The sequence below is a fragment of the Lethenteron reissneri genome, chromosome 18, assembly GCF_015708825.2.
Source record: "Lethenteron reissneri isolate LAM-NWPU_2019-01 chromosome 18, ASM1570882v1, whole genome shotgun sequence".
Classification (NCBI taxonomy): Eukaryota; Metazoa; Chordata; class Hyperoartia; order Petromyzontiformes; family Petromyzontidae; genus Lethenteron; species Lethenteron reissneri.
In genome coordinates this window covers 13,544,194-13,556,840 of record NC_083796.1, presented here as the reverse complement: position 1 = coordinate 13,556,840, position 12,647 = coordinate 13,544,194, and the positions used below count along the sequence as shown (strand labels likewise).

General features: G+C 55.0%; 1 protein-coding gene across 4 annotated transcripts in view; it reads left to right on the top strand.

The window, feature by feature from the left end:
* The window catches only part of MYO5A (myosin VA), a 115,933-nt gene that overhangs the window by 70,405 nt on the left and 32,881 nt on the right, over positions 1-12,647 (top strand). For all 4 annotated transcript variants that reach the window (XM_061553873.1, XM_061553872.1, XM_061553871.1 and 1 more), the window contains exons 15-22: positions 2,062-2,250; positions 3,235-3,332; positions 3,941-4,027; positions 5,647-5,758; positions 6,281-6,492; positions 10,739-10,895; positions 11,573-11,812; positions 12,334-12,582. In XM_061553873.1, coding sequence (XP_061409857.1) covers positions 2,062-2,250; positions 3,235-3,332; positions 3,941-4,027; positions 5,647-5,758; positions 6,281-6,492; positions 10,739-10,895; positions 11,573-11,812; positions 12,334-12,582 — 1,344 coding nt within the window. The remainder of the gene's footprint in view (positions 1-2,061; positions 2,251-3,234; positions 3,333-3,940; positions 4,028-5,646; positions 5,759-6,280; positions 6,493-10,738; positions 10,896-11,572; positions 11,813-12,333; positions 12,583-12,647) is intronic.

Sequence of the window (12,647 nt, the reverse complement as noted above, 5' to 3'; positions counted from 1 at the left end):
TGCAGCGCGGTGGGCGGTGATAGCCAGTGGGCTGGATGTAGGAGCCTGTGCCGAGTTTGGCAAGGGACGATGACTGCTCACGAAGATATTTTCACCCCCGTGATAGCAGCCACAGTGTCGTGATTAGGTCACAGCTCCGTGTGATGGGTGTTGCTTGAGATGAGAAGGGGTCTATGCCGGTCCATAGAGGCGTTTTGTCGTTCACGCCCTGCTGCGTACTAAACCTTCGGCCGATGCCGCTACCCTACTAACACTTCATGCAGGTGCTGCGGGTGCTATAAATTGGGTCGGTGCGAGCGCTTGGATATTTCTCAGCTTTCCACGGGTGGTTGGCGCGACAAGCACGTGTGTGTATGTGTGTAGTCGGTGTGCTTTTCATTGCCGAGACATTTTACATGGGCTTTGCATCTTGTTATTTCCGTGGATAATTAACCCAATCTCAGCCTGTGCTGTGCAATAGATCTCAAAAGAACCCTGTGACATCACCATTTGCAAGGTCTTTCGCTCTGTGTCGGTAGCATATCCCCAATAGCGTTGAGATGTGTACTTTGGAAAACAAATTACCGTGAACAAAGAGGACCTCTTAGGACGAACCGAATCTCATGGGGCATTGTGAATGTGGTGGGAAATGCAAACGTCTCATGAATGTTTACGGGCTGTTCTTAGAGGTATTTTTGCCCCTTGCTGGTCTGTGCCAGGTTACAGAGAAAGATAACTGCCATTGATATGCCACTGAAATTCATGTCCTATTTGCTTTTGCTTTGGCGAGAAAAAAAAGAGAAAGTACATTGAAATTGTAGTTTCTACCATTTATTAGAGCGAATAGGGACAGTATTTACAGAGGGTGTGTGGTTTTCGTTAATGCGAACATTAAATTGGGATTTCATAATGTGGCCTTTTCCTGCAGAAGATGATGCCACGTTGTCCGTATATTTTTTTCGCCTCTGCAGCTGTTGGTTATTTTTGTTCATCGTTCACCACGGAAGTTAGCGGGCTCTCAAAGAAATCGACCGTCCGCTTCTGGTCGCGAGCTCGCTGACCGGCGGGCGAACACGGCCTCGTGGAACTGCCTCGTTGGCACGACTTTGCCCGAATCGGCGTTGGGGGAAAATACAAAAACGTTCATTTAACAATTCCATTCGTCCTTATTGGAATAACAGGTGCACGGTTATAGTGGTGCGGGACGAATGGAGATGGGCATCTGTTATGAGACGTTGGTGGAGGGCGGGACGAAGCAGCCGGGGATGTGGCTGTCCCACGTGGTGGTTCTTCGTCTTGACGAGCTGTCTCCCACTGACGGGGCTTTCAGTGTCTGTGCCACGGCGCTGCATGTCTGGTTCACGTTGCATGGTCTCCTGGTTGCTTTGGATCTTATTGCCCGAGCCCCAGACACTCTCTCTGTACAGCAGCGCACACTGGCGTCCGCGCAACGCGTTCATTAACCCGCATGTGTGTACGGTCACCGCTCGTCGACCGAATCTGTTGGGCGGTGTTTGTGTGCGAGTGTGTTTGAGAACGTGTGTCAGCGAGTATGTGCGTATGATGTTGAACTTGTTTTGCACCATGCACATAGAGCAGTGGTTCAGTACGCTGCGCTATGAACCGGCGACCCGAGTTCGATTCCCGCTCCTGACCACCAACGCCATTGACGACAATCTGAACCGGTCTTGGGCCTCCCCTCGGTCGACTCAGTCTCCAATGAGTACCTGGCGGGGTGTGGAAACATCGCCACTGGGGAGACAAAGGCGGCCGGGCGAACGTGGTCCTGGCCTCCCACCCCCTCGTGCGCCGGCCTGAATAGGTGCTCGACAACAGCACTTGCCCCAACAGTCTGTTGTCTGCGTCAATGCGATATGGCCAAAGCTGTGCGACGTCGCACGCGACGACCGACACGTCAGCCGCGGGCGGGGCTCGAGCTCGGGTCGTCCGGTTCGTAAGCGCAGCGCGCCAACCGAGGCTCTGCCGCTACCCCACAGAGACGCACGTGCAGACGCCGGTGCCAGCCGCGTGTGACGCGCGTTGGGTTCCTCCCCGCTCATGCCCCCCCCTCCCCCCCGCCAGTTTGAGCTGGTGGCGGAGCTCTTCCAGGACGAGGGGAAAGACGGAGCCGGCGCGGCGACGACGGCGGCGCCGGCGCGCGGGAGGGCGGGCTCGGGGAGCCGGGCGCCCCCCCCCTCGCACAGCGTGCGCTCTGCTCGCCCGGGGGCCAAGGGCTCGAGCCGCGAGCACAAGCGCAGCGTCGGCCTCCAGGTGAGGCCCGCCGCCACTCCCACGTACTCGCCCTCGGCCGTTGCACCCCCGACGGGGCCGTTTGTTGCCGCCCGCTGGGCACTTTGGGCCCATGGGTCCTGTGCTGGGCGACCGCGAGATCCGAGCCTCCGGTCGTCGTCGGTGCCTCGGTTTTTGCGACCCGCTGGGGCGTTTCTGGCTCCTGTTGTGACCTCATCGATGTGTCGCTGCCTCCCAAGTCTTGTTCCGGTCTGCGCTGCTTCTTGCCGGGTCTGTGTCTCGACTCCTCCTCCTTGCTTCCGGTCTTTGTTTTGCGCCGTGTCTGTCACGTTCTCTTGAAGCTTCGACTCGAGCGTGGTATCCTGTTAGGGGCTCATCATAATTTGTTTTGTTTTGCTGCAGCCTTGCAAATGTTACTCGCGCCACTCCTGGTGGCAGGGCCTCCGCTGGCGGGGGCACGAGGGAATCCCTCCTCAGGGTTGATGTTACCCGTGTTATGTTGGAGCGCTTGTTCCTCCCGAGTCTCCCGTGCATCTGTTAAAATAACATTTGCCAAAGTCGCTGTCACGGCTACTTTAGAGATTCACACAAAAGGGCCTTGACGGGCACGCGAAGGGACGTCCAGGAAAGTAATAAACAGTTTTGGGGGGGGGGGGTGCGTTCTTGGGTTATGTTCGAATGGTGTTGCTTCTCGTGCAACGACTCCCACTCGAAACGCCACCGGCAACTTTTCCCTTCTCCAAGGCGCGTTCCCACGTTGCCATGAGAGGTAGACAAAGTGTGCCGGTGTCATGGTCCAAATTTGCCAAATCTGATCAGCTAGTGACAAATTACTTAATTTGGAAAAACCACATCCATCGCAATCATCGGTGCTGCGTACGAATTGTACTGTGCAGGGACAGCTGCCGTCGGGGGTGCCCTTGGCAAGTCTCCTTCAGGGGCAGTGGGAATTGTTGAGATGCGATGTGAGGCTCTTCCCTGACGGCTCTTTGCTTTTGTTTCCAGTTCCGGAATTCGCTGCACCTGCTCATGGAGACACTGAACGCCACCACTCCTCACTACGTGCGCTGCATCAAGCCCAACGATGACAAGATGGCCTTCACGTGAACCTCGCAGCAACGACACGAGCGGCACCACAGCTGCTGCTACCGCAGCAGTAGCTGCAGCAGTAGCAGCATCTGCAGCTGTAGCAGCAGCTATAGCAGCAGCGGCAGCAGTAGCAGCACCTGCAGCATCAACGACACAAACGGCACCACAGCTGCAGCTGCTGCTACTGCAGTAATTGCAGCAGTACCAGCATCTGCAGCAGTAGCTGCAGCAGCAACAACACGATCGGCACCACAGCGACACCACAGCGGCAGCAGCAGCCACAGCAGCAGTCGTGGCAAACCACAGTAAACTTTGAGAATCATACGGTGATGAATACACACGGATGGGTAACGTGTTTAATGAGTTACCAGCGTATTTCAAGTCTGGGGTTTGGCCGTTAACTCTCGCGTATAATGCTTTGCTCCCGGGCAGCAGAGGGCAGCACGTAAAAAAAAATCCACATTCGTACTTCTCTACCCTACACGTCTACGCTCGCCCACCGTCGGTCGCCCAGCACGGTGAAGTACGGCCAAATGACCCGCGCGCGACTCGCGTCTCTCCCGGTCCTAACCGTTGCCGTGGCTACGTCGGTGCGTCCGTGCGTGCTCGCGCGCGTGCGCAGGTTTGACCCCAAGCGAGCCGTGCAGCAGCTGAGAGCGTGCGGGGTCCTGGAGACGATCCGACTGAGCGCCGCCGGGTACCCGTCCAGGTACGGCGGAGACGACGGCACGGACGTCGCGGCCTTGCCCTCCCCGGCCTTACCCACCCGCGGCCTTGCCCTACCCGCGGCCTTGCCCGCCTGTTAATTCCACAGCAGGGGGGGAAGAGAGGGCCCAAGACGCGCAGAAAGATGCCCGAGAGTAATTGTTGGATCTACCCTTTTTGCCAGTATCACAACATGCTTCTGGTAAAAAATGTTGGCACGTGTTGCCACGTAGCGTGCGTGGCAGACTTGGTGCACTGTGATAAGCCTCTACTGGACGTCTCTCTGAAACGACCGGACATCTGTGACAAAGAGCTTTGTAGCTCATCGGATTCCTCCAGTTTCAATGAATATTCTCATTCCGTCTTATTGGTCTTTTAACTTCTTAACACCGCCTATATTCCTGCCCGAAAGGCTAAAAGACCGTCCATGTTATCATCAGAATTATTGTTGGCTTAACAGGGGCAGCAGTGGTTATGAACCCTGGTGACCTCAATTGGATTCCCGACCACGGCTAATGGCAGTGGCGAGTGGATATCTGAACTGGTCCTGGGTCCCACGTTCACAAACCTGCGCCGATCGGCGCGGCAAAGGTCAGACGGGCCCCAACGTGGCGTGGGGAGGGCCTCTGTCCAGCAGTTGATTGACAAGTCGAGAATAAATTTTTGTCAATTCCAAAAAAACGTTAGTTTGGAAATGGTTCCCCAATGAAACTTTAGCACGTATCAGAGGAGGTGTCCCCTGCTTTTGGGACGTTTGGTCGATTCTAGGTTTTGGGGTTTATTTTTGTTTGCTATAGGAAGAAGACTGACGCTAGATGGCGCAGTGGTAAGCTTTTCGGTGGCTCGGCCGTGACGTTTTTGCAGTCGCGCACTCCATTCTATTTGCAATCGTTGTTCTAGATCGGGCGTACCTCAGGCGATGTGATACATGGGTCAGAAACGAGGACATTGACGAGTGAATAATAACGGCGGAGAGGTGCGCGCTGAGAATTACACGGAAGGACGTAACGAGGAACACGCGGATTCGCAAGCGTACTCAGGTTTACGGATGTAATTTTGACAAAGTGGGAAAAGTAAGTGGGCTCGGGCAGGGTACGTGGCTGGCTGGTGATCCAGACGAGCGACAGAGTGGTGGCAAAGGGAGGGAACGCACCCAGGGAGGAGAAATTGAATCAGCCCGTGTGTGTGCATGTTGATTTAATCGTGCTAATCGGAAGATGCGGGGGGAAGGACAACAATGTAACCACAAAAAGCAGTTCGAAAGAAATTAGTTTTCAACCTTGATGATTTAAAAATGCATATCTCCCAGTGGCTTCCTCATATCGGAAGGAAGAGTGTTCCAGACGGCCGCGGAAGCGCCACATGGCGTAGGATAACATCGCAACACCGAGAGGGATGCCGACGGCTTCGGGAGGCCTTCATCTAGCAGTGGATCGTTCGTAGCTGCCGATGTTGATGACGGCAGGTTCTAGTTGGACAGCGAGTTGCGTAAGAGAGAGATGTGGTTACTGTGTGCCGACACCGCGTCCTCCGGAGGAGCTCAGGGGGTCTGCACCGCCGAACGCTCGCCAAGCTACGCCCTCGTCGCTCTCCGTGCCCCCACCCTGCCCCCCCCCCCGGCAGGTGGACCTACCAGGAGTTCTTCAACCGCTACCGCGTGCTCATGAGGAAGAAGGACATTGTGAGCGACGACAAGAAGCAGACCGTGCAGAACGTGCTGGAGCACGTCATCAAGGTGGGGGCGCATGGCCCCGCTGCCCGTCGTGCGTGCGGCGGGCCCGGCCTCCCGTTCGCCAAAGCTGGCACGTTCGCGTCAAATCAAATGTCGGCAACTTCGCGCTGAGTGCGGTGCTGGTGCCGTGTCCCCCCCCCCCCACCCCTCCTTGTCTGTGATGGTGGAAATTTCGCACGGGAATCGTTGAGTCGGCTTTGGTAGGACTCGTCACTGGTGGCCAGGGTTAACGACGGAGTGGAGGGCGAAAGAGGGAAAAACACGCGCATGAGAGGACGCGTCTACCCTCGAGATATTCCGTCGGCGGTGGAAAAGTGTATGACATGCTCACGTGTGTTTATGCTCTACAGTGTAATTATACGTTCTTGATTCTACCATCAAGAGGCGCATCCCAGCAATGTTTTTTACGTGCAAATAATTCACACACGAGAGTCTAAAAACAAGGCCCACTGTGGATCAAAACGTCATTGCTCGGAAGCGAAAAATGCCCACGCTGTACTTTTCCTTTCTCGCCAAAATATCCAGGACCCGGACAAGTTCCAGTTTGGCAAAACCAAGATCTTCTTCCGAGCGGGCCAGGTGGCGTACCTGGAGAAGCTGCGCGCAGACAAGCTGCGCGCGGCCTGCATCCGAATGCAGAAGACGATCCGCGGGTGGCTGCAGCGCAAGCGCTACCTGCGCATGCGCGCGGCGGCCATCACCATCCAGCGCTACGTGCGCGGCCACCAGGCCCGCCGGTACGTCCGACTCGCGCGCCCGCGGCCTCGCCCCCTCCTCGGGTTCACCCGACGCTCAGCAGCAGCAGCTCCTCCTTATCTTCCTGCCGAGCGAACACGTGGATTTCACGGCCGCAGACTGTTGATTAACTGCTCCCAAGGCAACCCCACACCGCACGTACATCGTGCTATTTTTGAGCGTGGCTGGGAGTGCCCTGGCCTGACATCCACACTCCCACCGCTCACTCGCACCGCGCTCCAACCCACCCCTCCCTTGTCTCCCCACCCCAGCGTCATCCCAGCCCTTCTCATCCCACTGTCCTCCACCGCCGGTGTTATTTGCTTATAACGGCGACGATGTTGGAATCGCCGACAGCAAGAAGTTCCCTTCCAAATGAATCCCATATCCCCTTGTTTGAAAATAGTGCTTGGTTCTACCTTGCTGGGTTTGGTTCTGGCTTACTGGGTTTCAGGCTGTCTTCGTGGAGAACACGTGGGGCTCACTATGTCATGTGCAGCGTGCAGTTAAGAGCACAATAATGCCACCATTAAACGGAGTAGAACCAGCGTGTGCCAGTGTTGACGTTTCGTACGCCATATCGCAACATTTCCTCTCACTGTGAATAATTGACCTCCGTGGGCTCTCACTCGATTAAATCACGAGAGTCGTTGACAGAGCAACAACAACAACAACAAAAAAGTTAGTGCAGAAGCAATTAATGCGCATGCTGTCTTATTTAATGCCTAAGGAAGGCGAAACCAGCGGAGTGTGTGGTTGTGGTTGTGAGCGTGGCTGTGGAGAGGCGACTTGGTGACGTTCGGCCGGCTCATCTTTGCCGACCTTGCATCTTTGGTGTCCGACCTAAATGCCACCCTACCCTGCGTGGGCCTGCATCTATGACTTGCGCTCTTCAATGCTACTTTTTAAATCCTTTATATTAAGTTCACTTGCTTCCCTGCTTGCTTGCTTGCGCGCTTACGACCGTGCAAATCTTTCGGTCGTTTTTTAACCCACTTCCCGTGATCCAATCGAGCTTACATTTTGCACACAGACTCGTTGTGCGTGACAATTTATTTTCGTGAGAATATAAAGGATTTATATTGAAAAACTTTGTTTTTACGGGTTAATTTTTTACAATTTTCATTTACTTATTTATCTTACCAAGATGCTTGCACGGATTCAGCTGCTGACATCTAAAGATTTAATTACCAATGTGTCCTGGAGATTACATCGATAGTGTTACGTGCCCACTCATTTGCCACCCATGCCCATGCCCAGAATAGGAAGCCATTTCAATTTGTATTTTTAGTAATTGTGGCTATAATTAGGGGACGCCAGCGCCCACGGTGCTGCCCCGTGAACCCGTTGACTTGCGTAAGATGCCCCGCCATGGTTGGCGTGATTGGCCGAGTGACATCTGAACCTGTCTTGCGCGCCCTCCTCCCTCCCTTCCAAGTTCAAATGTATTTGTTTCACCCAGGGAGGACGCGAGCGACCAGGGTGCGTCTCATTTGCAAGGTGACCCGAGTCGCCACAATGACAAAACCAGTAAAATAAAAAAACGAACCACGACTTTGAAGCGATTGTAAATCGGAGCAAAACCTAACAAGAAAATAGCAAATTAGAAATTGGCAAAAATCACCACCCTGTAATGAAAGACATCGGAAATACGGCACCAACTTAAATCGGTACTACTAAAGAAGAGATACATTTCCTGCGATACAAACTTGGCTCTGACAAATAATAATTAATCTGTTCCTAGAACAGTTAAGTTGGAGAGACATTGAACAGATTTCGAGCACGACGATATAAACCGGCAAGGGTGTGTGTGTGCCACATGCCTTGTCTGTCTACGTATTGCTGTTGACAAGCAGCTTAAATCTTTTCGGTGAGGACACCTCCACACTGACCGTTGCTGTGACCGGCACAATGTGGGGAGGACTTCATCCAGTAATGCATTGACAAACGGCTGAATATCTATACAGCATTATTATTGTTTATCCTCTAAATATTACGTAAAAAAGTGAAAAATAACCCTCATCATCGCTTCTCCATGCCTATGGAAGTAGTTTGACCATATTTCACCAAGCAGGTCAGCATGGCTTGGCAAAGGGGGTGCCCAGGACCGGATCAGAAACCACTCGCCACTGACGTTCGCCCTTACCGAGAATGGGCGCCACGGTGGCTAGGAGATGTTAACTCCCTCGCCTGGTGCACAGGAGGTCATGGGTTAGAGCCCGACCCTGACACCTCTATATTCGGAGTTTGTGTGTCTCTCTCCCTGTGGCCGTGTGGATTTTTCTCCTGGTCCTCCAGTTTCCCCCTCCCCCCCTCCACATTTAGAATCTACATCAAGTGTTTACAGAATTTGGCTGCTATAAATATCCACGCGAAGTTGCCTTACCTGGTGGTGTAAAAATATATATAATATTAAAAAAATTGGCACAACTCGGTTTTTCAGTTTCCTTGCGCAGCGCGCGAGGTCCTCGGCCGCTGCTCCCAGCAGCCCCAGCGATAGAGACACAAGTCGCCGTGAGCTCGCGCGTTCGCCGCCGCAAGATATGCTGCGGGTCATTCCAAACAAGCTTCCTCTCTGTTCTGCCCGCGATGCTTTGCTGTGCATCGCTACACCACACGGTATAAATCACGCTTAATGAGGATGCAATATTCTCTGTGCTCGGCACACTGTGCGTCATTATTTGCATTCCATTCTCTGGGCAGCATACGTCCTGTATCACGTTCTGTGCCATTCTCTGGGTAGCATACGTCTTGTAATATGTTCCGTGCGGTGTTGTGTGTCACGCGTGTAATGCTGTGTCTGTTGTGCTGCCTGTTCCGCGCACACTGCTCGGTTTTGCGTTTTGTGTGAATGTCGTGAACAACCCTCTCATCTCACTCTTCTCTCTCCCCACTCATCTCACTCTACCCCCTCTCATCTCACTCTACTCCCTCTCCCATCTCATCTCACTCTACCCCCTCTCCCCTCTCATCTCACTCTACTCTCTCTCCCCACTTATCTCACTCTACTCCCTCTCCCTTCTCATCTCATTCCACTCGCCTCCACACACTCTCCTGCCTCTCCCCTCTCATCTCTCTCTACTCCCCTCCAAACACTCTCCTGCCTCTCCCCTCTCATTTCACTCCACTCCCCTCCACGCACTCTCCTACCTCTTCCTTCTCATCTCACTTTACTCCCCTCTACGCACTCTCCTACCTCTCCCCTCTCATCTCACTCTACTCCCCTCCACGCACTCTCCTACCTCTCCCCTCTCATCTCACTCCACTCCCCTCCACGCACTCTCCTGCCTCTCCCCTCTCATCTCACTCCACTCCCCTCCACGCACTCTCCTACCTCACCCCTCTCATCTCACTCCCCTCCACACACTCTCCTCCCTTCTCATCTCACTCCTCTCCACGCACTCTCCTACCTCTCCCCTCTCATCTCACTTTACTCCCCTCCACGCACTCTCCTACCGCTCCCCTCTCATCTCACTCTACTCCCCTCCAAGCACTCTCCTACCTCTCCCCTCTCATTCCACTCCAGTCCCCTCCACGCACTCTCCTACCTCTCCCCTCTCATCTCACTCCACTCCCCTCCACACACTCTCCTACCTCTCCCCTCTCATCTCACTCTACCCCCCTCCACGCACTCTCCTACCTCTCCCCTCTCATCCCACTCTACTCCCCTCCACGCACTCTCCAACCTCTCCCCTCTCATCTCACTCTGCTCCCCTCCACGCACTCTCCAACTTCTCCCCTCTCATCTCACTCTACTCCCCTCCACGCACTCTCCTGCCTCTCCCATCTCGTCTCACTCTTCCCCACACACCTGCCGATCCAGAAACCAAGGCTTTCTGTCACAACTTACAGTCAACCTTTGCTCAGTGGGAGGTCGCTCTTTCTCCTATGCTGTCCCCAGCAATCATTCCTGTCCACGCCCTGCCCCTAATACAATTCCAGCCTCAAGAGCGCCAAACTTTCCTCTGCCCGTGATTGACTCGATGTTTCCACACAGCGTCTCGAAATGCGCTCGCGTTTACGCACGCACGTATGTTGAACTTCTTTCGCGCCGTACGTGGCTGGCCGTGGCGAATCGGAGGTGCGGGGGAAGTGCAACAAACCAACACACAAAGAGCGCTCCCAAAGAAATGGGCTTTACAGTCTCGTTCACCTGTCGCGTGTTGCGTCGTGTCCCCGCTGTGTGCCGTGTGGTGCCGTGTGCCGGGCCGGGTCACCTGCACCTGCTCTGTGCCCCCCCCTCCCTAGGCTGGCCCAGTTCATGCGGAGAACGCGGGCGGCTGTCATCATCCAGACGGCGTACCGCATGTACCGCGTGCGCCGCGCCTACGCCAAGATACGCCGCACCGCCATCCGCATGCAGGCCCGGGCGCGAGGGATATTCGCTCGGCAGCGATACCAGCAGGTGAGGAGACGGCGCGAGATGAATTTTAAGAGACGCGGTGACATTTATCTCGTCTTATTTCATATTTTATAGAGCGCCTTGGCCCAAGGCGCTTTCGGTCGTTTAAAAAGCGGTGACACAAATCGAGAGATTTAGGTGGCAAGGGCCGAGGAATGAGTGACCGTGACAGAGGGCACGTGGGGGTCACGAAAGGGCTACAGGGGAAGGACGGGATGGAGTGCAGGGGCGAGGGGAGGGGAAGAGAATGGGCAGCGGTAAGCTTTGGCTCTATCATCTGAAACTAGGGAGGTACAATGGGCGGTCACACAATGAACTTAATAATCCGCTCCTTTTATTTTTTCCCTGCTCTCAACAAAAGCCTACTTTGTGCGCGCGAAGATTTTCGTGGGAGTTTTTGTTCCAGGACATCCCGCACTTGCAATATTATCGAAAAGGATAAAGAAATGTATCTTGTGTTTCATAAACAAACTTTTAAGTTTATCTATCGCCCAACAATGAGGGTGTTGGGGGGGGTGGTGGAGCAGAATGTGCGGGGGGCCGTGCCACCTCTGGGAAACCCTCGACCTTGTCGACTGCGTTTAATCGCAAAACACAAAAACACAAACGGCACGTTTCGCGAGCGACGTCCGTCTGCGCCCGCGCCCCCCCCCCCCCTTCCCCCCGCTCGTGCTGCCCAGATGCTGTACCGGCACAAAGCGGTGGTGCTGCAGAAGCACGTGCGGGGCTGGCTGGCGCGGCGGCTGGTGCAGCGCGAGCTGCGCGCCGTCGTGCACCTGCAGTGCTGCGTGCGCCGCATGCGAGCGCGCCGCGAGCTCAAGCAGCTGCGCATCGAGGCGCGCTCGGTGGAGCACTTCAAGACGCTGCACAAGGGCATGGAGAACAAGGTCGTGCAGCTGCAGATGAAGGTCAACGAGCAGGTGGGTGAGAGGGCACGCACACGCACACACACGCGCACACACCCATGGCTGGCCGGCCTGCTCGTGTGTGTGGGGCGAGCGAGCGAGACCTGCAACTCCCCCGCGTTTAACGTCCGTCGCGTTTTGTGTTTGTCCAGAAGCCGCGTTGGAACCGAGCCCTAAACTAAAAAACTATTTTAAAAAAATTTATTACCAGGTAAGGCCCACTGAGCTATGTAGCTCTTTTATCAGAAGCGACCTGGCCACAAATGAAAGCTCATCGGAGCAGCTTTTCATCACGCGGACAATTTATTGCAGCCAAATACTCGAGATGCGCGACGTCGTTTCTAAATGTGGGTGGAAAAAACTGAGGACCCGCAGATAAATCCACGCGACCGTGGGGAGAGAGAAAGAGACGCGAACTTCAAGTATACAGGCGTCGGGATCGGGATCGGGATCAAACCCACGACGTCCTGCATACCAGGGGAGGTGGTTAACATGTCCACCACCCCGGTTGGTTCCCTCCCCGTCCCCGACGACAGACGCGGGACAGCAAGGCGATGCAGGAGCGCCTGGCGGCCACGGAGCACGCGCACGCGCAGGAGGCGGAGCGGCTGCGCTCCGAGCTGGAGCGGCTGCGCGCCGGCGCCGACGAGGCTCGTAGCTCGGGCACGCGGCTCGCCGGGCTCGCCGACGAGGTGCAGCAGCTGCGCGAGCAGCTGGAGCGAGCGCTCGCCGAGAAGAGCGCGCTGCAAGAGAACGCGAGCAAGTACCAGCAGGAGACCCAGAAGGTGACTCGCCGTCGTCGTTGCCGTCGTTGTTGTCGTTGTTGTTTGTTTTATTGTCGCCGTCGTTG